General features: G+C 35.6%; 1 protein-coding gene across 2 annotated transcripts; it reads right to left on the bottom strand.

Moving 5' to 3' along the window:
• Positions 1-110: 110 nt before the first annotated feature.
• On the bottom strand, positions 111-13,595 carry LOC140164435 (patched domain-containing protein 3-like). 2 transcript variants are annotated; one of them, XM_072187716.1, is made up of 2 exons: positions 12,551-13,595; positions 111-6,704 (listed from the first exon to the last, which is right to left on the bottom strand). In XM_072187716.1, the coding sequence occupies exons 1-2, from the start codon at positions 13,554-13,556 to the stop codon at positions 4,993-4,995; spliced, it is 2,718 nt and encodes a 905-aa protein (XP_072043817.1). In that variant the 5' UTR covers positions 13,557-13,595; the 3' UTR covers positions 111-4,992. The 2 variants fall into 2 exon arrangements, with proteins under 2 accessions (XP_072043817.1, XP_072043818.1); XM_072187717.1 differs by lacking the exon at positions 12,551-13,595 and adding an exon at positions 10,652-12,084 and having other exon boundaries at positions 112-6,704.
• Between the last annotated feature and the right edge of the window lie 13,281 nt (positions 13,596-26,876).

The following is a 26,876-nucleotide window of genomic DNA, read 5'->3' as shown; positions in this document are numbered from 1 at the left end:
ATCGTACCGAACCGATAAGTGGATTTTTGGGGGTGTCCTCCCGCGGTACCTCGCATTTAGGCCTACACAATTTCTTGGAATCAGAGAAGATGAGAACATAACACCAGAAATACACGTTGGTATATTGTATATTATTCAGTTTTTAATTCTCAATCATATAGAAATAAATAAATATTATAATTATTATAAAAAACGTAGTTAAATGTACTCTGGTTCAACATCTAGTAAATATAAAGAAACAGTGCTTTATTCCGTAGATTTATTATTACGGTCAGAAAGTTTGTTATCCGAACGTTCAAGGTTTGCCGCTCGCCATTCGTGATTCTGAAATTCGTAATAATCAACTTTCAAAAACAAAACAAATTTTAACATTCAGAAAACTGAAACCTACGAAAACTTAGTACTTCAAATTCGGAACAATGTTACTTCACAATAGCCTTATTAAATAAAAAGCATCAGAAGTTCAGAATAGTGACAATTTAGAGGAAAAAACGTATACACATGTTGGCCTATAGATTGACAAGCAATTGTTTTCTTTCGATTTGATTTTTCAGGATATTCAACATTAACAGCAACTTGACATAATATACACGAAACAACATTAATAGCACAATATTCTAGTTAAATGTCTACATTAATATATGCAATACAAAACATTCAAATTTATAACACTTTTAAGTGAGCTTTTAAATCTGGTAGCAACGTTTGGACAGTATTTTTGTGGGACACGAGAACATACCAGACATATCGATGCATTCTGAATACGAACAGAGGATGATTTAAGCACTACCCAACACTCCACTGGGGTCAACTTGCGGTTAGCACAGCTGTGTGAGTGAACATGACACCACTGCTTGCCCACTGCATAGACGCAGCATGGTTAAAATTTGAATTTGGACTGATATATTTACAATAAAAGCACATTCAAAATGTTGGTCGATTTCACATTTTATTTTATCTACAGAAGGTGTAAATTATCCCCGGGAAATTATCCTTTGTGCATACATCACTTTTCTTCTGAAATCGACCAAGTAGGCCTAATAATGACACACACACACAGTTCTAAAACAACATCTTTTGCACAGAATTCAATGGGATTTGAAAAGTAAAGTGGCAGTTGAAACTCTAGTGATAACACTTTTACAGTGCATGACGGGGCTTCCTTAAATCATCCTCTGGAATACGAAGAATGTCCTGGTGATATCCAATAATTTTGATTTTTTTTTCGCGCGATATTATGCACATTTTATGGCAAATGATTAAAAATTGATATTTTTGAAATTTAACAGTCCTCGATATGGATTTTTGTCCCCAAAAGGCCTATTTTTTGGGTGTTTGGGGGAGAAATCCATATCTTCAATATGAAAGGTCAAAATTTTAAATTGATCGTCGGCTTTTCATCCCAGCTACATACAGTTTAAGTACATATCATTAGATTTAGAAAGTTTACTTCGAGGACTGTTAAATTTAAAAAAAATTAAAAATATCAAATTTTAATAATTTGTCATTATATCGCGAATTTCAAAAAATCAAAAATATTTGATATCAGAAGGACATTCCTCGCTAAAATTCAAGTCCAAACATTGTAATTTTCTCATTTTTTCATTGAATTTTGGGTAAAACCTCCAGAAGTGGAAACAAGTAGTGCATGATGGTGTAAAATCTCTAGAAATCGGCATCCTCCGGAAATCGTACCGAACCGATAAGTGGATTTTTGGGGGTGTCCTCCCGCGGTACCTCGCATTTAGGCCTACACAATTCCCGGACACAATTTCTTGGAATCAGAGAAGATGAGAACAAAACACCAGAAATATACGTTGGTATATTGTATATTATTCAGTTTTTAATTCTCAATCATATAGAAATAAATAAATATTATAATTATTATAAAAAACGTAGTTAAATGTACTCTGGTTCAACATCTAGTAAATATAAAGAAACAGTGCTTTATTCCGTAGATTTATTATTACGGTCAGAAAGTTTGTTATCCGAACGTTCAAGGTTTGCCGCTCGCCATTCGTGATTCTGAAATTCGTAATAATCAACTTTCAAAAACAAAACAAATTTTAACATTCCGAAAACTGAAACCTACGAAAACTTAGTACTTCAAATTCGGAACAATGTTACTTCACAATAGCCTTATGAAATAAAAAGCATCAGAAGTTCAGAATAGTGACAATTTAGAGGAAAAAACGTATACACATGTTGGCCTATAGATTGACAAGCAATTGTTTTCTTTCGATTTGATTTTTCAGGATATTCAACATTAACAGCAACTTGACATAATATACACGAAACAACATTAATAGCACAATATTCTAGTTAAATGTCTACATTAATATATGCAATACAAAACATTCACATTTATAACACTTTTAAGTGAGCTTTTAAATCTGGTAGCAACGTTTGGACAGTATTTTTGTGGGACACGAGAACATACCAGACATATCGATGCATTCTGAATACGAACAGAGGATGATTTAAGCACTACCCAACACTTCACTGGGGTCAACTTGCGGTTAGCACAGCTGTGTGAGTGAACATGACACCACTGCTTGCCCACTGCATAGACGCAGCATGGTTAAAATTTGAATTTGGACTGATATATTTACAATAAAAGCACATTCAAAATGTTGGTCGATTTCACATTTTATTTTATCTACAGAAGGTGTAAATTATCCCCGGGAAATTATCCTTTGTGCATACATCACTTTTGTTCTGAAATCGACCAAGTAGGCCTAATAATGACACACACACACAGTTCTAAAACAACATCTTTTGCACAGAATTCAATGGGATTTGAAAAGTAAAGTGGCAATTGAAACTCTAGTGATAACACTTTTACAGTGCATGACGGGGCTTCCTTAAATCATCCTCTGGAATACGAAGAATGTCCTGGTGATATCAAATAATTTTGATTTTTTTTTTCGCGCGATATTATACACATTTTATGGCAAATGATTAAAAATTGATATTTTTGAAATTTAACAGTCCTCGATATGGATTTTTGTCCCCAAAAGGCCTAATTTTTTGGGTGTTTGGGGGAGAAATCCATATCTTCAATACGAAAGGTCAAAATTTTCAATTGATCGTCGGCTTTTCATCCCAGCTACATACAGTTTAAGTACATATCATTAGATTTAGAAAGTTTACTTCGAGGACTGTTAAATTTAAAAAAAATTAAAAATATCCAATTTTAATAATTTGTCATTATATCGCGAATTTCAAACAATCAAAAATATTTGATATCAGAAGGACATTCCTCGTATTCAGAATGCAATTCGATATGTCGGATGCATGTGCATAGCTTCTCATGTCCCACAAAAAATACTGTCGAAACGTTCATACCAGAGCCCGTAAGTTTAAATGACATTTAACGATTGGAATGGATATGTTTCTAACTATTTTCAACATCATTTTGACACCTACAAATTCTCCATTGCAAAGTTTTAAAATGGCTCCTTTTGGAACAAACAAAAATAATTTTCTTCGATATGTATTATTTTGCTTGCTCGCACGTACGTTGCGAATTAACCAACAAATTGTTTTTGAAAAATGTTATTAAATTGTGAAGGTTATACTGCTACTCTTAGGAATATCTTCAAATGAATTTTACACAAAGCAGCCTTTTGAGTTATCGCCTTTTGGAACCAAACTCGTACATAAAAATCAAGATAGCTAACAAAGGCCCAAAAAGTCCCATTTGCGAGCGTAGCGAGGGAAAAAATAGAGGTTTTTTCTGTCTTTTGCGCCCCAGTCCAAAAAGGTCCAAAGTTTGTGAAAAAAACCAGTCAAAATCAGCACCCCCCCCCCCATAAATCCTGGCTACGGGCCTGGTTCACTCTATAAACAAAACAATGCCATCTATAGTAAAATTAATTATTACATGCAAAGTTAAATTAAAAAACACAAATTTCTCAGAAAAGAACATTCAGATTTTTTGATTTGAAAAATGTTACAGACTGTTATAAACCAAACACTTTTGAGAGGGTTGGGAGTGGGACAACTTCACCTCTTGTTTGATGTATTAAAAATAAAGGAATGATTGTGCTCTCTAATGCATTTCCGTTGAGTTTGAAATTTTAAATTAAATTTACAATCAATACAGCACATAAAATATAGCACTTACAATATAAAAAACGCAAACATAAAATTCAATTCAATTAAAGAACTAATTTTAGCCCATGCAATGCTCCAAATGCGCCATCACTAGTGTCATCACTTTGAAGAAGCATATGAAAATATAAGTGTCACTGGTCATCAAAATGGGGATTGCTAGAATTGTCGAAATAGCGGCTTGATTCTGATGTGCTCTGATGTCCCACAAAAAGTACTGTCCAAACCTCGCTACCAGGGCCCTTAAAATACCCGAAACATTCAAATTTATAAAATTTATTATTGCTTAAAATGTAATTAAAATCTCATACCGTAACCAAAATAAACTGCTATTTTTTGCGCTCCTAAGCTTTGAACGTAACGGGCCAAAAATAACATACGAACACGCTCACCAAACAAGATGGGAAAATGAAATTAAAAAGAAGACAAATTACTCACAATAGAAATTGCAGAATGTTTGATGCTACAGAACCCCCCCACCCACCCCAACAGCTCCAGACGACCAGTTAGACCAAACCACTTTCTGAGAATGTTAGGGCAACTTGTTTGATGTAGGCCTACATGGAATGATAAATGGGCTCTTGCATGTCAGTTGGTTTTGCCATTTTGAATCAAAATTTACAATAAATACAACATGGCACTTAAAAATCCTCTTTAACAACTTTTTAAGAGTAGAACTTTTTTTTTCAAACACAAAATTAAATTAGATAGTTTAAAGAACATTTAATATAGCTGCTATTACCCGAAGGTGACACTATTATTTCAGTTGAAAGCATGTTTTTTAAGTAAATTGTTCAGGATTACGGACCTCGTCGTCTTAGCTCGTCTTGAGAAAACAAAATCACTACAAAGTATCCTAAAGAATACTCTATCAGATCAGTCCTGTGAATCCCTCTCTGAAATAGTATAAGGAGCACTGTCTTGTCGTACAATATAAGGCTCATCAGAGTGAAAACCTGCATTTGATTCTCCCCTCTCAGTTTCAACTTCCTTAGCGGTACCTTGCTGCTCCACCTCACAACACTTCTTATCAGGATGTATTAAGATCATGAGAAAGACGGGAAGAAAAACTAGCCCATGCAATGCTCCAAATGCCATCACTAGTGTCATCACTTTGAAAAAGCATATGAAAATATAAGTGTCACTGGTCATCAAAATGAGGATTGCTAGAATTGTCGAAATAGCGGCTTGACTTATGGGCATTCCCATTGTATAAAGGGCATGTATGGCACTCTTTCTTGGAGTCCTTTCTGGGCCTGTAAGGTACGCGTAAATGATGTGCGCCGAAAAGTCTACTGTAAAACCAATGCTGACGATGAGATTTATCATGGATATCAGATCTAAAGTGACTTTCCACAAAGACATGAAGCCTATGATTCCAATGATGATAGATGCTAAAGAGAAACACATAAATATTGAGGATAATAAGTTAGGAAGCATCACTATAGAAACGACAAACATGGCGCCGACTGCGATGCCGAGATTCTGAATTGTATTTGGTAACACCGCTACGTATTGTTCATAGTAAGGGAACACGTTGCTATATGCGATCATAGGTAAACTCGATCGGGACACTATTTTTCGCGCTTCTAACATCATATCTTTTTGCGAGTTGCTGGTCGATGCATCCTTAGGAATTACATAGAATCTTGAACTGACAATATTGCCCGTTGAGTTGTCAAATACGATATCTGCAGAGTATTTCTGATAAGCAGGTTGTTGCAAAAACATTCTCACATTGTCTCCTTTAAATAGTTCTGTTACTGACGTTTCTCGTATTCTGCTACCGTTAACAGTAATTAAATAGGACAGGTAATCATCAAGCCACAATGCCGAGCAGCAATCGTGGAAGTACCTGCTCTTCTCCAATACGTACAAAGTGCTGCGCAACTCATCCCATACAAACTGATCGGAATAATCTACTTCTTCTGTAACCACAATGGCCACAGGAGGACCGTAGGTACTGAAATATTCCTGAGTAACATCATAGTAGTCAGCTGCGTATGATCCATAGGGGGCAAGTCTACTTAGAGTAAGACCTTCAACGAGTTGCGTCATTCCCCAGATAGAAGCACCAAGATATGCAATATATAATAAAACTACTAGTGGTACCACAAATATACTGGTTAAAAATGGACCGTATTTATCTCTGAAGAAATTCATAATCACATGTTGTGTTGCTTCATGGTCAGATTCTTTGGGCGTCTTGTTTGGATTAGAACCTCCTGCGCAAAAGATCCTGTAAGCAGTTGATGGTGCTTCATCCTTCGGCAACACTTTCCTGCAAGTCATAACATGAAGATTCTTCTCTTCGCGATAGCCCATCAGAGCCATGCATCCGGCGAAGAATGTTATCTGGAAGAGGTAGTCAAATACTACGGCAACACCAGTGTAGAGACAGAAGATGCGGATGGAATAGAATGGCGTGATGGCACCGATACCGAAGGCAAGGGCGTCTGTAATGGAAGTGATGGTGATAGACACAGCGGCTTCAGAGAAGGCTTCTTTCATCCGATGTTCTGTTGATTTGGTCACGTCTGTTTTACGCCACGCTGCCACCATCAGGAACATGTCATCGATACCAATACCTGCACGGAAAAAGAAGAACAGAACAGGAAAATAATAATATTTATATGAAATACTAACATGGTAAATATACGCTAATTGAGGAAGAACACATTTAGAGAAAACAATTTGGCTTTGTTAGACAATGATATTAAGAAGCCTACAAAAAGCTACAATAAGGTAAAGATTTATGCTTTTATTTTACAGGTCAGAGTACCCGTCTCTCTTTTGAAACGATTTGGGGACAGACTCCTACGTGAACAATGTTGTCGTGAGGGGTCCGCCACTCCTCCCGCCGCACAACGAGTCTGTACTTCCCAGCATAATCCGGTACCCTTTTATACACATGGGTGGAGAGAGACAATGAAGGTTAAGAGCCTTTTTTTTAAAGGGCACAACACGATGGCACCGCTGGGGCTCGAACCCGCGAGAAAATATCAAGGAACTTTGTGATACTTTGAGTAACTTTGCGGCATTTTGAGGAAATGTTTAGCAACTTTCTGAAACTGAGAAGCCTTACACAATTTTGAGAAAGTTTTAAGCAACTTTGTGAAACTTGATAACTTTATAAATTTGGCAATTTTTTGACAACTTGGGCACTTTCCCCTATGACATGAGGTCTATTGATGGAGAAAATAGGCCTACATGTATGAAAAGAAATATGAAATTGCTGGATGCAGAAAGAAATGTTACAAATTATTGATTAAGGTTACACAAAGAAACGTATAAAAAACGTATAAAGGGCGTATAAGGTTGTTCTCTAAAGCAGTTTTCTCAGTAATCAAATATCGCAGCGAGTGAAATGTTGGTGCATTGGATGTAGCTTAACATTTTTGTGTGTGTTTATACAAATATTTAGAATAAATTTGAAAATCCTTCGTTTAAAGCCTTTTTACGCACCATGTTCACAAGATCAAAAACGCGTTTTTTTTTTCAAATGTGCGCCCCGTATAAAACCACGCCAAGTGATTGTTTTCTTCTTTTTTGTATTTTACTACAAATCGGTCAAAGAAATAATGTTGCCATTGGGAAGAACCAATTACAGTACCGATTAAATTTTAAAAGCCCGTTTTGGGGGAACATTTTCGAGAATCTTGCTTGAGAAATAACTGCTTTTTTACATTATCGATATCTTGATTGTGGAACATTAATTTTGACATCTAACTACCAACATTATTTCTCAACTGTCAGTCGATTACTCTACCATTTGATTTTCATTCCAAATTGAAGCTACTTTTGCAAAAAACGAGTTTTTTCGTCATCGATGCGTCCGACTTTGCGGGGGCAATGCGCTTGATTATCATAACAGCCTGAGTGCACTGTTGAATATCATAATCAGTTTGAGACCATCAGTTTTCGTAAGCTCCTTCTGCGCGCTTGACTGATACTCTTCTCGACTATGTAATAGTTTTGAGCTGTCCAACTAGTATACGGGTTCGAGTCCCTGTGTGGTCCAATTCTATTATTTTCTATTTTTTCTTACTTTTCTGTCTTCTTTCTTGTTCGTTTCTTTCTTTCTGACTGCAGTGATTGATTGTTTTTGCCGGTTTCTTTATTATTGTATAATTCATGAATATAGGCCTAGTCTAAATAGGCGCGGCCTATAAACCTATGAATATTTTTTACAAATTAGATATTGGTTGTTGGTTTTGTTATTGTTGTTGTAGTTATTGTTGTATATATTGCATAATCAGGGTAGGCCTACTAGGCATATAGCCTATAGCGGCATTGATTTATTTCACGACAGATATCATCTAAGGATAATATTGAAAATTTGAAATTTAAAATTCATAAAATACCATAGGAAAATGGCAGAAAACCGGCTACCCTCCCCCCACCCCGGCAGCCCCTATCATAGTTGTCCCCTCCCTCCCTATCCCTGCAACATAGGATGACTCACGTGCCACGGTTTCATAGGTTCGTGGTCATTGTGCATGTAGATTGATACACCAAGTACGCTTGAGTTAATTTTTTTTCTGCAGGCTGTTTCTCACGCCCCTCTGGAATCAAGCCTTGAAAATCCATTGTATTTAACCTTAAGAGAGTGACATTCGGCGGTATTGCAAGATGTGGAAAAAGTACATTACTATCGTAATTGCATTTAAGCATAAATACCATAATCGGTTATCTCTTCTTTTCTCTCTCGCTTTCCAACACACTTTTGTATTAAATGCTGTGAAGCCATCTGTGTAAGATATTAGTAGCTATGGTATGTGCGTGTTGGGGTGATCGTGTGACATCAGTTGGAGAGAAAATATATAACTCAATAAATCAACCTTTTTTACGTGTTTCAGGAACACGTTGTATTTGAACAAGAAGTAGATTTGCACTGGGTAGATTAGGCCTAAATTTGACGTCTATAATTTTTGACCCCGGTTTCTGACCTATTTTACACAATTCTTTAATGATAATCAGTAATTGCATTCTTGCAGTTTGTCATGCTTGAAAAAAGGTCAAATTCTAAAAAACATTAATATTAATAATCTGGACATTAATCTCCGCCTTCACACCGTAAGTGCGCTCCGGTCTAGTTGTAGTAACTACAAACCCCATATTCTGATATGCATTGACGTTTATGAAAATAACTCTGATATTTGTAATATTTATGATAATTGTGAATTTCGAACATTTGAGGACTTGTTCTCACGGTCGAAGCCGTGAGTTCAACCGGTTTAATGATAGTCGAGAAATCAAGAAATCTTGAAAAAAAAAATCTTGAAAGTGTTGACCACTCGAGCGAAATTGCGCTATATGTATACAGGGTGAGTCAGAAAAAGGTGCAATAGAGAAAAGAACCCATTTTTATTAAAGAACCGCGAGTTGAATCTTTTAGGTTTTAAAACATTTTATAAATAACATATCCATTAGTGATCTTGTGTGAAAAAATCAAGGAATTAGCATTTACCGTTTTGTTTTTATGACACCTTTTATAGCGATACCCAATTTGAATGTTTGTCCTCAAATTTGAATGTCAGCCCACTCTGTGTAGATTTGGAACAACTGCCAGTTTCTTAACCTCATTGGCATTGAAATAAAATGGAGCACCCAAAGTGTTATTGCCCTTGATCTTGTTTAAGGAGAAGAAACATTATTTGTTGTTATTTTCATTTTCCCTTTGTTTTAAAGATGTTTATTCTCAAATCAAAACTATATAAATTTGTAGGCCGGTTTTTCAACTGTCGAAATGAAATGCGCGCAAATTGGAGTGGAGTGAATTACAAAACACCCAGTAAGTTGGACATATTGGGATTAAAAAACTGGAATTTGAGTCGAGTGAGGTATGAAGGACATCAAGTAATGTTAGAAAGTTTGTTTGAACAGAAAAAAGAAATAAAACCGTATTTAAGTTAAAGTCAGTTTCAGAGCTGGTGCATTTATAGTGCATTGTGTGCTCCCATTCAAAATACACGGTACCTCGTGGACAACTAATGAATTTGGGTATCGCAGCAAAAGGACACATAAAAATTAAACGGTAGACGCGAGTCACTTCATTTTTTCACAGAAGGTGACTATTGAATGTGGCATTTATAGAAACTTTCAATAATGGGAAAGTTCAACTTGGTTCTTACATAAATATCGATTCGTTGCTCTATTGCACTTTTTTTTACTCACCCTGTATTTGTATGAAAATATTTTTGACCGTGTGTTTATGACTCGTTCGCTTTCGTCTGATTGTTATTGCACGTTCATGGTCAACTCGCCATTGAATAAAAGTTTTAATTGACCTTAAAGCTCCAAAGTCAGGGTCGGTAGGTCGGTTTCTTGATATTGATATTGGTGACGAAAATATGTAGCCACAATTATTGTTTTTCAGGCTTTTACTAAAATTCAAATATGAAAAAAAAAACGCCTCTGTTTTTTCAGATTTTTAGGTCGGTCGAATAAGGCAATACACACTTGTTTTAGGTCTAGTTTTATTTTGCATATGAAATCAAATCAAGTCACTGTATTCTCCTAGTAAATCACTTACCAATGACAAGGAAAGGTGTGGACCCAACAACATTCACAAACGGTACCCCTAAATAGGTCAAAAGACCAAATGAAGTAATGATAGCAAGTCCCGCTGAAAACACCCCAAAACTTGCTAACCACGCCTTGCTTCTCACCCAGTCCGTCATTGAACATGTGATAATGGTAAACATGATCAGAATGGAAAATGCTATCGAGAATTTGCCCAAGATGTCACTGGTAGAACTATCCAGTTCGTCTTGAAGTGATGCGGAAGAAATCCAGAAAAGATCCAGATTGGAAGATGTAAAGTCAGACATCGTTTTCAAGAATTCTTTCTCCCATAACAATCCTAATTCTGAACTATTCAAGTTATATGTTAGCTGGATAGCTTGAGCTGCTATGATCTCAGACTCTGATCCATCTTTGAATGTCACTGCTGCAATCTCTCCAGCGACGAAGAAGGGCATACTACCAGATGGCGTAACCACCTCTGCCACAGGATAACTAAGACTGAAATCTGGTGATGACAATGCTGAGCTATTGAAGATGTTGATTATTCCAATTGGTACACACTTACTTTGCCATTTCATGCACAGATCAAAATAAGAATAGTTTTCGCCATCAATCTCTACGGTAAGCGTCGTAATTGTATTGTCTAATATCAATACTTCATCAGCAACGCTCCGTGTTAGGACATTACCACCATCTTTACGTTTGATGATTACTTGTCCGTACACACCTGGACTCGTAAGATGTTGGGGCAATATTTCGCCATTCACATCAGAATAAATACCGTCAATAAGAGCTCTATCTTTGGAAGCTCTGCTATTCTCCGGTGCATATAATATCTCCGCATCAGTATCGGCATCGGTGTCAAGGAACAACATTCCCGAACCAATGCCTAAAGCCACGATGAGCGGAATTATCACGAAATACAACGGGTGTCTTGCAATGATGCCTCCATACCAGTAAAATAGAGAGCGAAAAGCTCTCTCAACTCTGAACCGTTTCAACATTTTGCTCGTCTCTTCAAGATAGTGTCCTTCCTTCCTTCCTTCCTTAATAGTGCAAGCTCACATAAGTGAGAATTGACGCAGAGAATAGGCCTATAATGTGTCAAGGTGGCGAAAATCTCACCATCAGCTTCATGTCAAGTTATTAGTGTTGTGATCCCGTAATCCTGTGCAATTCTAAGTGTTCGTAATTGTTACCTAACTTTTCGTAACGTGTTTTCATGCTCTGTTGCCCTCGGTATATAACGGTCCTTTTTTAACCGGTTTCATAATGTTAACCCTGCTAGTGCCGATATCGAGTACAGTTTAGTTTAGCAAACAAAAATAAGAGCGCATAAAGAATTTTACGTGTCCCATACGAGAAATCTACCATACCTATAATCAGCCTGCCTTTATGTCAATTGCATATCTGTCAGCAACACGCCTAATTATTGATTTAATCGATATTTAAAAATGAAAGGTCTTTACACCTTACAGCTCAATTTCTTATATGACTTGCCCGTTGATTAAACTTTGAATAAAATAATGGTTATATTAAAAGTGTGTGCCAAGGCCATTCATTGACAGCAACGTGAGTTTAAATGTGGTATATTTGAATAGTATACGGATCGATGCAGATCAATTGAAACTCACATGTAGAGTCACGTTAGTCAAGAAAGTTATGTATTTTGGGTGAAAGGTCTCATGGGACTGAAATCTAAAAATATTTTTGTTATGCAATTGAATAAACATGAAATTTATAAGCTTTTATACTGTTAAACCATTTGAAAATACCGGTATGTTATTTATGTATTTTTATTATTTACTAGCTTGCTTGCTTTACCATATAACATAATATTAATATAATACATTTCCTGACTGTTAGTGGTCAACACTTTTCTTCATGAATCGTGATCTTTACTTACCAATAACCAAAAATGGCGAAGAAGCAACAATATTTTGAAAAGGTATTCCAATATACGTAAGCAATCCGAATGAAGCCATCACCGCCAATGCAGCAGAGAGAACACCAAGGCATGATAAACATGCTTTACTACGAACGCAATCCAACATTGCACAGGTGCCAATCACAAACAAAATTAACAGCAAAAACGCGACTGAAAATCTACCTAGTAATGTCTTCGTCGATATATTTATAAGTTTGATTACTCCTCTTGATGTCATGGTGTAAATACGAAGAGATTCTGATGTAAAATTGGATACTTCTTTTTGGAACACATCTTCCCATTCCTCTCCTATTATTATATCAGATTCTGTGTCATATCGGAGATAATACGTGAGATGGATTGCTTTTGCACATTCGATGTGATAGTCCGGTGAAAAGGAGACACCACCAAGATCATATCCTAGAAATATTGTCAAGTTTCTGCTCCATTCTGGCGTAAATTCGGGATAGGTAAAATTTCCATTCAACACAAGACTTTGATTGTACCGAATCAGGTTTATAATTGCACTCCTGTGACATTGTTTGTCCCATTTTAAACACAATTCATCGTATTTAATTTCTTTATCCAAAAGTTTGATCTTCAAATTCATCACAAAATTATGAAGTAGTACAACGTCATGAAGACTTGTTTCAGTTAAAATACAATCATTATTTTTATCTGTAATTATTGCATGTCCGTATAAGCCAGATACTGTTTTATGTTGAATCTGTGCGTTGTTGCCGTCAAAGTGATACATACTTTCAATTAAATGTGTATGGTCCAACGCTTCAGACCATAGCGGTGCAAATGATTCTTCGAAATTATCCTCCGCTGGTTGAAAGAACAGTAATCCTGAACCAAGAATTACAGATGCAAGAAAGGGAATGATGATAAATCCTAGCGGATGACGAGCTATGAAGCCTCCGTAACATTTGAAACATTGATGAAGTTGGAGGTGTAATCTGCAATATCGCTCTGTCTCCATTGTTAATAGGAACTTGATACGCCGACTACGAGCGATGTGTAATGGTGAAAATCAACATTATTATGCCTATGTACTGAGCGATATTGAAAATCATGTTCATTCTATTTGCTTCAGTGCGCTAACCGTGCTATACACTATTTATTGATGTTTGCTCAACATTGAGCGAGCTTGTTTGCCGACTTGTTTGCCATTTACTACATGTACTGTCTGTGCAAGTAACTTATAGACCCGGTTTATAATTTACTTATTTAAAATAAAAATATTATGTCCCTGGTTAAAATTGATTTTAATCGCTGTAACTTTGAAATGGAAACTATTTGTCTGGTCCAGATTAATTGTCGAAATGTACTCAAAATTGAATAAAAGTCAACATGAAGAAAAACATTTTCAAAATGTTACCCAAAAATCTTGTTCGGTCCGAGGTCCACCAGAACATTTTCTTTCATGACTTTCTTCTAACCTATATATTTTTTGCAAATAATTATTAAAAACCGAGTCTCTAAGTTAATTGGACAGACAGTAGCAGGTTTACTGACAGGTCTTGAAGTCAGCTCACCGTGAAATGTCAATTCAATGAGTTTTCTTTCGTAAGTCTGCCACACAAAATAAAGTCAGTATTCTATATACCTGTTTTGTATTTTTAGCTGTTGTCGGCAAAATGATTTGAAAATATTTATACCAATGACACCATGACACAGAGCAAAAGCACATTATATATAAAAAGACATATTATATACAGGATGATAGGTCTTTTAAAACTGCCTCCTATTCAAATGTTAACTACGGAAAGAAAGTTCGCATCCCGGGTACACTATTCAAAGAAGTAGTTTAGCCTTTCAGGTACTGCAGGTTTCGATGGTACTTGCATTTCCAGTATAATATGTAGTCTGTAAAATGGGCAAGTGCATGACGATTTCATTTTGTGCCAGTGACAAACTACTCATTTGCTCGATTAATCTCAATATGCAATGGATCTATCATTATAAAAATATTGATGACAACTATGTCAAATATTCTGCACATTCCACCTCAACGGGTTTTTTTTTTCTTTTCCTTTGGTAAGTTTGTTCGATGTCCTTCAACAACATAACATTGGAAATATGCAACATTTTAAACTAAATTTAATTTATTGCGTATGGGGTATGTTGAAGTTGTAGCTCAGCCCCCGAACTAGGAATATTATTATCGATAAGTTCAATATGATATGTAGATTTATACGAGTATGTTTCACGGGCCATAAACATCCGTATAACAGCTGCACACTAGACATGGAAACGATATAGGTACTTCATCAATACCACTGTAGAAGATAGATACACTACCAGCAGAAGATACCCAGCAAACACAAAAAAAATTCTTAAAACGTTTATTTAAAATGTATTAATAACATTTTAATGTCGGGTTATATAAAGATCATGAACACGTTTGTAAAATGTTATTGTAAAATATTTCGGGTAAACATTTTTGCAAAATATTTTGTCAACGGATAAATAACATTCTGTTCGACGAAAAGTTTTGCATCACGTTTTCAAAAATGTTGTTAAAACAGTTTTATACCATTTATATAACCCCGACATTTTAAACCTATTCTGTAAAACGTTGTATGTTTCCTGGGTACTTTATCAATACCAGTATCAACAGTAGATAGCTACTTCATCTCATCAATACACATTCCGCATTACAGCTACTTCGTCTATACCAATATCAGCAATAGATAACTACTTCATCAATGCCAATATCATCAGAAGATAGCTACTTCATTAATACCAATATCAGCAGTAGATAGCTACTTCATCAATATCAATATCAGCAGAAGATCGCTACTTCATCAATGCCAATATCATCAGAAGATAGCTACTTCATCAATACCAATATCATCAGAAGATAGCTACTTCATCAATACCAATATCAGCAGTAGATAGCTACTTCATAAATACCAATAACAGCAGTAGATAGCTACTTCATCAATATCAATATCAGCAGAAGATCGCTACTTCATCAATGCCAATATCATCAGAAGATAGCTACTTCATCAATACCAATATCATCAGAAGATAGCTACTTCATCAATACCAATATTAGCAGTAGATAGCTACTTCATAAATACCAATATCAGCAGTAGATAGCTACTTCATCAATACCAATATCAGCAGAAGATAGCTACTTCATCAATACCAATATCAGAAGTAGATAACTACTTCGTCTATACCAATATCAGCAGTAGATAACTACTTCATCAATACCAATATCAGCAGTTGATAACTACTTCATCAATACAATACATATCAGCATTACATAGCTATTTCATCAATGCCAATATCAGCAGTAGATAGCTACTTCATCAATACCAATATCAGCACAAGATAGCTACTTCATCAATACCAACATCAGCAGTAGATAGCTACTTCACCAATACCAACATCAGCATTAGATCGCTACTTCATCAATACCAATATCAGCAGAAGATAGCTACTTCATCAATACCAATATCAGCAGAAGATAGCTACTTCATCAATGCCAATATCAGCAGTAGATAGCTACTTCATCAATACCAACATCAGCAGTAGATAGCTATTTCATCAATACCAATATCAGCAGAAAAAAGCTACTTCATCAATACCAATATCAGCAGTAGATAGCAACGTCATCAATACCAATATCAGCAGAAGATAGTTACTTCGTCAATGCCAATATCAGCAGTAGATAGCAACTTCATCAATACCAATATCAGAAGATAGCTACTTCAATAATAACAATATCAGCAAAAGATCGCTACTGCAATACCAATATCAGCAGAAGATCGCTACTTCATCAATACCAATATCAGCAGTAGATAGCCACTTCATCAATACCAATATCAGCAGAAGATAGCTACTTCATCAAAAACAATATCAATATCAGCAGTAGATCGCTACTTCATCAATACCAATATCAGCAGAAGATCGCTACTTCATCAATACCATTATCAGAAGATACCTACTTCATCAATACCAATATCAGCAGAAGATAGTGACTTCATCAATACCAATATCAGCAGAAGATAGCTACTTCATCAATACCAACATCAGCAGTAGATAGCTACTTCACCAATAACAATATCAGCAGAAGATCGGTACTGCAATACCAATATCAGCAGAACATTGCTACTTCATCAATACCATTATTAGAAGATAGCTACTTCATCAATAACAATATCAGCAGAAGATAGCTACTTCATCAATACCAACATCAGCAGAGATTCTACTTCAACAATACCAAAATCAGCAGAAGATAGCTACTTCATCGATACCAATATCAGCAGTATATAGCTACTTTATCAATACCAATATCAGCAGAAGATAGCTATTTCATCAGCGATACAAATATCAGCAGAAGATACACATCTTCAATACCAATTTCAGCAGTAGATAGCCATTCCAGCAATACCAGTATCAGTAGTAGATAGCTATTCCAACAATATCAGTATCAGTAGTAGAGTTACTTCATCAATACCAATATCAACAGTAGATAGCTACTTAATCAATACCAGTATCAACAGCAGACAGCTACTTCATCAATACCAATATCAGCAGTAGATAACTACTTCATCAATACCAATATCAACAGTAGATAGCCACTTCATCAATACCAATACCAGAAGCAGATAGCTACTTCATCAATATCAGCAGTAGATAGCCATTTCATCAATATAAGTATCAGCAGTAGATAGCTACTTCATCAATATCAGCAGTATACAGCTACTTCTCCAATACCCTTGGTATCAGCAGAAGTATATAGCAATAGCTACTTCATCAATACCAATATCAGCATTAGATCGCGCTACTTCATCAATACCAATATCAGCAAAAGATAGCTACTTCATCAATGCCAATATCAGCAGTAGATAGCTACTTCATCAATACCAACATCAGCAGTAGATAGCTATTTCATCAATACCAATATCAGCAGAAAAAAGCTACTTCATCAATGGGTCATTCCATATGAAATCAAGGAGGCGCCCCACCTGACCCCCTCAGATTTGCTTTATATTTTAGTCCTATGTTGTTCCTGTAAAAATATTAAAAACCTGCAAATTTGAGGTCTGTAGCTCTTACAGATTTTCTGTGGCAGCCATTTAAAGTTGGAGTAGGGGGTCTAAATTTGGACCCAAAAGTTGCCCTTTAAATAAATTTCATCTTTGGGAGTCTGTGCCTTCTTTATAAAATGAGAGAGAGGTCTGAAACTTTGTATACACACTAACTGCATGCCCCATTTCTCAAAAAGTAAAAAAATAAAAATTTCTGTAATTGCGCGTTGTGTCACGGGGTCATTAAATATGCAAGAAAAAAATGTAATGTTTTGTAAACTGGCAAGTTTAGCCCCCTAAATTCACATTTTTGTCAGATTAATTATTTTTTGTTATCACTGATGCTATATATAGGATAAATACAATGCATATCCAAAAAATTGAGGTCACAACTCATTTACATTTCGAACAGCGCCCTCACGAAGATGAAATTTATTGCAAATGCAACATTTTCAGGGGGCCCAAAGTCGATGTGGTCCACCTTCAAAATTTATAAAACATCACTTTTATATAACTACTAGTCTTAAATTACAACTTTGCTAAGTCCCAGTAATTGTATAGGTTGACTTCATATAAAACGACAAGCCCAAAGTTGACCATTTTCTTATGATTGCATGTATTGCAAATGTGCCGAATTTGGAAGGCTTAAAAGTCAAATTGGCCCCAATATTGAAAATAAAATGGAAATAAAAGTAAATAGGGCCAATAACTATGCATCTAGTCATTTATTTTTTAATATTGTGGCCATTTTGACTTTTAAACCTTCCGAATTCGGCACATTTGCAGTACATGCAATCATAAGAAAATGGTAAATTTTGGGCTTGTCGTTTTATATGAAGTCAACCTATAAAATTACTGGGATTCAGCAAAGTTGTAATTTAAGACTAGTAGTCTTATAAAAGTGATGTTTTATAAATTTTGAAGGTTGACCACATCGACTTTGGGCCCCCTGAAAATGGTGAATTTGCATTAATTTTCATCTTCGCGAGGCCGCTGTTGGAAATGTAAATAAATGGTCACCTCAATGTTTTGGATATGCATTGTATTTGTCCTATATATCGCATCAGTAACAACAAAAAACAATTAATCCGAAAAAAATGTGAATTTAGGGGGGCTAAACTTGCCAGTATACAAAACATTACATTGTTTTTGCATATTTAATGACCCCGTGACACAACGCGCAATTACAGACATTTATTTTTTTTTACTTGTTGACAAATTGGGCATGCAATTAGTGTGTATACAAGGTTTCAGACCTCTCTCTATTTTTATTAGGAAGGTACAGGCTCCCAAAGATGAAATTTATTCAAAGGGCAACTTTTGGATCCAAATTTAGATTCCCCTACTCCAACTTTAAATAGCTACCATAGAAAATCTGTATATATTCAAAATGAAATCGAAATAAAAGTAAATAGGGCCAATAACTACTCATCTAATCATTTATTTGTAATATTGTGGCCAATTTGACTTTCAAGCCTTCCGAATTCGGCACATTTGCACTACATGCAATCATAAGAAAATGGTCAACTTTGGGCTTGTCATTTTATATGAAGTCAACCTATACAATTACTGGGACTTAGCAAAGTTGTAATTTAAGACTAGTAGTTATATAAAAGTGATGTTTTATAAATTTAGAAGGTGGACCACATCGACTTTGGGCCCCCTGAAAATGTTGAATTTGCAATCAATTTCATCTTCGTGAGGGCGCTGTTCGAAATGTAAATGAGTTGTGACCTCAATTTTTTGGATATGCATTGTATTTATCCTATAAATAGCATCAGTGATAACAAAAAATAATTAATCTGACAAAAAATGTGAATTTAGGGGGGTTAAACTTGCCAGTTTACAAAACATTACATTTTTTCTTGCATATTTAATGACCCCGTGACACAACGCACAATTACAGAAAATTTTTATTTTTTATTTTTTGACAAATTGGGCATGCAGTTAGTGTGTATACAAAGTTTCAGACCTCTCTCTCATTTTATAAAGAAGGCACAGACTCCCAAAGATGAAATTTATTTAAAGGGCAACTTTTGGGTCCAAATTTAGACCCCCCTACTCCAACTTTAAATGGCTGCCACAGAAAATCCGTAAGAGCGACAGACCTCAAATTTGCAGGTTTTTAATATTTTTACAATTACAACATATGACTAAAATATAAAGCAAATCTGAGGGGGTCAGGTGGGGCGCCTCCTTGATTTCATATGGAATGACCCCAATACCAATATCAGCAGTAGATAGCAACGTCATCAATACCAATATCAGCAGAAGATAGCTACTTCGTCAATGCCAATATCAGCAGTAGATAGCAACTTCATCAATACCAATATCAGAAGATAGCTACTTCAATAATAACATTATCAGCAAAAGATCGCTACTGCAATACCAATATCAGCAGAAGATCGCTACTTCATCAATACCAATATCAGCAGTAGATAGCCACTTCATCAATACCAATATCAGCAGAAGATAGCTACTTCATCAAAAACAATATCAATATCAGCAGTAGATAGCTACTTCATCAATACCAACATCAGCAGTAGATCGCTACTTCATCAATACCAATATCAGCAGAAGATCGCTACTTCATCAATACCATTATCAGAAGATACCTACTTCATCAATAGCAAAATCAGCAGAAGATAGCGACTTCATCAATACCAATATCAGCAGAAGATAGCTACTTCATCAATACCAACATCAGCAGTAGATAGCTACTTCACCAATAACAATATCAGCAGAAGATCGGTACTGCAATACCAATATCAGCAGAACATTGCTACTTCATCAATACCATTATTAGAAGATAGCTACTTCATCAATAACAATATCAGCAGAAGATAGCTACTTCATCAATACCAACATCAGCAGATGATGCTACTTCAACAATACCAAAATCAGCAGAAGATAGCTACTTCATCGATACCAATATCAGCAGTATATAGCTACTTTATCAATACCAATATCAGCAGAAGATAGCTATTTCATCAGCGATACAAATATCAGCAGAAGATACACATCTTCAATACCAATTTCAGCAGTAGATAGCCATTCCAGCAATACCAGTATCAGTAGTAGATAGCTATTCCAACAATATCAGTATCAGTAGTAGAGTTACTTCATCAATACCAATATCAACAGTAGATAGCTACTTAATCAATACCAGTATCAACAGCAGATAGCTACTTCATCAATACCAATATCAGCAGTAGATAACTACTTCATCAATACCAATATCAACAGTAGATAGCCACTTCATCAATACCAATACCAGCAGCAGATAGCTACTTCATCAATATCAGCAGTAGATAGCCATTTCATCAATATAAGTATCAGCAGTAGATAGCTACTTCATCAATATCAGCAGTATACAGCTACTTCTCCAATACCCTTGGTATCAGCAGAAGTATATAGCAATAGCTACTTCATCAATACCAATTTCAGCAGAAGATAGCTACTTCATCAATATCAGCATTAGATCGCTACTTCATCAATACCAATATCAGCAGAAGATAGCTACTTCATCAATACCAATATCAGCAGAAGATAGCTACTTCATCAATGCCAATATCAGCAGTAGATAGCTACTTCATCAATACCAATATCAGCAGAAAAAAGCTACTTCATCAATACCAATATCAGCAGTAGATAGCAACGTCATCAATACCAATATCAGCAGAAGATAGCTACTTCGTCAATGCCAATATCAGCAGTAGATAGCAACTTCATCAATACCAATATCAGAAGATAGCTACTTCAATAATAACAATATCAGCAAAAGATCGCTACTGCAATACCAATATCAGCAGAAGATCGCTACTTCATCAATACCAATATCAGCAGTAGATAGCCACTTCATCAAAAACAATATCAATATCAGCAGTAGATAGCTACTTCATCAATACCAACATCAGCAGTAGATCGCTACTTCATCAATACCAATATCAGCAGAAGATCGCTACTTCATCAATACCATTATCAGAAGATACCTACTTCATCAATACCAATATCAGCAGAAGATAGCGACTTCATCAATACCAATATCAGCAGAAGATAGCTACTTCATCAATACCAACATCAGCAGTAGATAGCTACTTCACCAATAACAATATCAGCAGAAGATCGGTACTGCAATACCAATATCAGCAGAACATTGCTACTTCATCAATACCATTATTAGAAGATAGCTACTTCATCAATACCAACATCAGCAGTAGATCGCTACTTCATCAATACCAATATCAGCAGAAGATCGCTACTTCATCAATACCATTATCAGAAGATACCTACTTCATCAATACCAATATCAGCAGAAGATAGCGACTTCATCAATACCAATATCAGCAGAAGATAGCTACTTCATCAATACCAACATCAGCAGTAGATAGCTACTTCACCAATACCAATATCAGCAGTAGATAGCAACGTCATCAATACCAATATCAGCAGAAGATAGCTACTTCGTCAATGCCAATATCAGCAGTAGATAGCAACTTCATCAATACCAATATCAGAAGATAGCTACTTCAATAATAACATTATCAGCAAAAGATCGCTACTGCAATACCAATATCAGCAGAAGATCGCTACTTCATCAATACCAATATCAGCAGTAGATAGCCACTTCATCAATACCAATATCAGCAGAAGATAGCTACTTCATCAAAAACAATATCAATATCAGCAGTAGATAGCTACTTCATCAATACCAACATCAGCAGTAGATCGCTACTTCATCAATACCAATATCAGCAGAAGATCGCTACTTCATCAATACCATTATCAGAAGATACCTACTTCATCAATAGCAAAATCAGCAGAAGATAGCGACTTCATCAATACCAATATCAGCAGAAGATAGCTACTTCATCAATACCAACATCAGCAGTAGATAGCTACTTCACCAATAACAATATCAGCAGAAGATCGGTACTGCAATACCAATATCAGCAGAACATTGCTACTTCATCAATACCATTATTAGAAGATAGCTACTTCATCAATAACAATATCAGCAGAAGATAGCTACTTCATCAATACCAACATCAGCAGATGATGCTACTTCAACAATACCAAAATCAGCAGAAGATAGCTACTTCATCGATACCAATATCAGCAGTATATAGCTACTTTATCAATACCAATATCAGCAGAAGATAGCTATTTCATCAGCGATACAAATATCAGCAGAAGATACACATCTTCAATACCAATTTCAGCAGTAGATAGCCATTCCAGCAATACCAGTATCAGTAGTAGATAGCTATTCCAACAATATCAGTATCAGTAGTAGAGTTACTTCATCAATACCAATATCAACAGTAGATAGCTACTTAATCAATACCAGTATCAACAGCAGATAGCTACTTCATCAATACCAATATCAGCAGTAGATAACTACTTCATCAATACCAATATCAACAGTAGATAGCCACTTCATCAATACCAATACCAGCAGCAGATAGCTACTTCATCAATATCAGCAGTAGATAGCCATTTCATCAATATAAGTATCAGCAGTAGATAGCTACTTCATCAATATCAGCAGTATACAGCTACTTCTCCAATACCCTTGGTATCAGCAGAAGTATATAGCAATAGCTACTTCATCAATACCAATTTCAGCAGAAGATAGCTACTTCATCAATATCAGCATTAGATCGCTACTTCATCAATACCAATATCAGCAGAAGATAGCTACTTCATCAATACCAATATCAGCAGAAGATAGCTACTTCATCAATGCCAATATCAGCAGTAGATAGCTACTTCATCAATACCAACATCAGCAGTAGATAGCTATTTCATCAATACCAATATCAGCAGAAAAAAGCTACTTCATCAATACCAATATCAGCAGTAGATAGCAACGTCATCAATACCAATATCAGCAGAAGATAGCTACTTCGTCAATGCCAATATCAGCAGTAGATAGCAACTTCATCAATACCAATATCAGAAGATAGCTACTTCAATAATAACAATATCAGCAAAAGATCGCTACTGCAATACCAATATCAGCAGAAGATCGCTACTTCATCAATACCAATATCAGCAGTAGATAGCCACTTCATCAAAAACAATATCAATATCAGCAGTAGATAGCTACTTCATCAATACCAACATCAGCAGTAGATCGCTACTTCATCAATACCAATATCAGCAGAAGATCGCTACTTCATCAATACCATTATCAGAAGATACCTACTTCATCAATACCAATATCAGCAGAAGATAGCGACTTCATCAATACCAATATCAGCAGAAGATAGCTACTTCATCAATACCAACATCAGCAGTAGATAGCTACTTCACCAATAACAATATCAGCAGAAGATCGGTACTGCAATACCAATATCAGCAGAACATTGCTACTTCATCAATACCATTATTAGAAGATAGCTACTTCATCAATACCAACATCAGCAGTAGATCGCTACTTCATCAATACCAATATCAGCAGAAGATCGCTACTTCATCAATACCATTATCAGAAGATACCTACTTCATCAATACCAATATCAGCAGAAGATAGCGACTTCATCAATACCAATATCAGCAGAAGATAGCTACTTCATCAATACCAACATCAGCAGTAGATAGCTACTTCACCAATAACAATATCAGCAGAAGATCGGTACTGCAATACCAATATCAGCAGAACATTGCTACTTCATCAATACCATTATTAGAAGATAGCTACTTCATCAATACCAATATCAGCAGAAGATAGCTACTTCATCAATACCAACATCAGCAGATGATGCTACTTCAACAATACCAAAATCAGCAGAAGATAGCTACTTCATCGATACCAATATCAGCAGTATATAGCTACTTTATCAATACCAATATCAGCAGAAGATAGCTATTTCATCAGCGATACAAATATCAGCAGAAGATACACATCTTCAATACCAATTTCAGCAGTAGATAGCCATTCCAGCAATACCAGTATCAGTAGTAGATAGCTATTCCAACAATATCAGTATCAGTAGTAGAGTTACTTCATCAATACCAATATCAACAGTAGATAGCTACTTAATCAATACCAGTATCAACAGCAGATAGCTACTTCATCAATACCAATATCAGCAGTAGATAACTACTTTATCAATACCAATATCAACAGTAGATAGCCACTTCATCAATACCAATACCAGCAGCAGATAGCTACTTCATCAATATCAGCAGTAGATAGCCATTTCATCAATATAAGTATCAGCAGCAGATAGCTACTTCATCAATATCAGCAGTATACAGCTACTTCTCCAATACCCTTGGTATCAGCAGAAGTATATAGCAATAGCTACTTCATCAATACCAATATCAGCAGTATATAGCTACTTCATCAATACCAATATCAGCAGTATATAGCTACTTCATCAATACCAATATCAACAGTAGATAGCTATTTCATCAATACCAATTATCAGCAGTAGATAGCTACTTCATCAATACCAATATCAACAGTAGATAGCTATTTCATCAATACCAATTATCAGCAGTAGATAGCTACTTCATCAATACCAATATCAACAGTAGATAGCTATTTCATCAATACCAATTATCAGCAGTAGATAGCTACTTCATCAATACCAATATCAACAGTAGATAGCTACTTCAAGTCACTTTATCACGAATACTATTATCAGTAGTACATAGCAACGTCATCAATACCAATACCAGCAGTAGACAGTTACTTTACCAATATCGATATCAGCAGTAGATAGCCACTTTATCAATATCAGTATCAGCAGTAGATAGCTACTTCATCAATATCAGCAGTAGACAGCTACTTCATCAATACCCTTAATATCAGCAGAAGTATATAGCTACTTCATCAATACCAATATCAGCAGTAGATAGCTACTTCATCAATACCAATACCAGCAGTACAGTTACTTCACCAATATCAATATCAGCAGTAGATAGCCACTTTACCAATACCAATAACAGCAGTAGATAGCTACTTTATCAAAACCAATATCAGCAGTAGATAGCTACTTCATCAATACCAGCAGTACAGTTACTTCACCAATATCAATATCAGCAGTAGATAGCCACTTTATCAATATCAGTATCAGCAGTAGATAGCTACTTCATCAATACCAATATTAGCAGTAGATAGCTACTTCATCAATACCAATATCAGCAGTAGATAGTTACTTCACCAATACCAATATCAGCAGTAGATAGCAACTTCAATACCAATATCAGCAGAAGATAGCTACTTCATCAATATCAGCAGTAGACAGCTACTTCATCAATACCAATATTAGCAGTAGATAGTTACTTCACCAATACCAATATCAGCAGTAGATAGCTACTTCATCAATACCAATATTAGCAGTAGATAGCTACTTCATCGATATCAATATCAGCAGTAGATAGCTACTTCATCAATACCAATATTAGCAGTAGATAGCTACTTCATCAATACCAATATCAGCAGTTGATAGTTACTTCACCAATACCAATATCAGCAGTAGATAGCAACTTCAATACCAATATCAGCAGAAGATAGCTACTTCATCAATATCAGCAGTACACAGCTACTTCATCAATACCAATATTAGCAGTAGATAGTTACTTCACCAATACCAATATCAGCAGTAGATAGCTACTTCATCAATACCAATATTAGTAGATAGTTACTTCACCAATACCAATATCAGCAGTAGATAGCTACTTCATCAATACCAATATTAGCAGTAGATAGCTACTTCATCGATACCAATATCAGCAGAAGATAGCTACTTCATCAATACCAACATCAGCAGTAGATAGCAACTTCATCAATACCAGTATCAGCAGAGGATAGCTACTTCATCAAAAACAATATCAGCAGAAGATCACTACTGCAATACCAATATCAGCAGATCGTTACTTCATCAATACCAATATCAGCAGTAGATAGCTACTTCAACAATACCAAAATCAACAGAAGATAGCTACTTCATCGATACCAATATCAGCAGTATATAGCTACTTCATCAATACCAATATCAGCAGAAGATAGCTATTTTATCAGCCATACAAATATCAGAAGATACACATCTTCAATTCCAATTTCAGCAGTAGATAGCTATTCCAGCAATACCAGTATCAGTAGTAGATAGCTATTCCAACAATATCAGTATCAGTAGTAGAGTTACTTCATCAATACCAATATCAACAGTAGATAGCTACTTAATCAATACCAGTATCAACAGCAGATAGCTACTTCATCAATAGCAATATCAGCAGTA

The sequence above is a fragment of the Amphiura filiformis genome, chromosome 11 (assembly GCF_039555335.1).
Source record: "Amphiura filiformis chromosome 11, Afil_fr2py, whole genome shotgun sequence".
NCBI lineage: Eukaryota > Metazoa > Echinodermata > Ophiuroidea > Amphilepidida > Amphiuridae > Amphiura > Amphiura filiformis.
The sequence above is the reverse complement of the archived record's forward strand: the minus strand, read 5'-3'. Positions and strand labels throughout refer to the sequence as shown.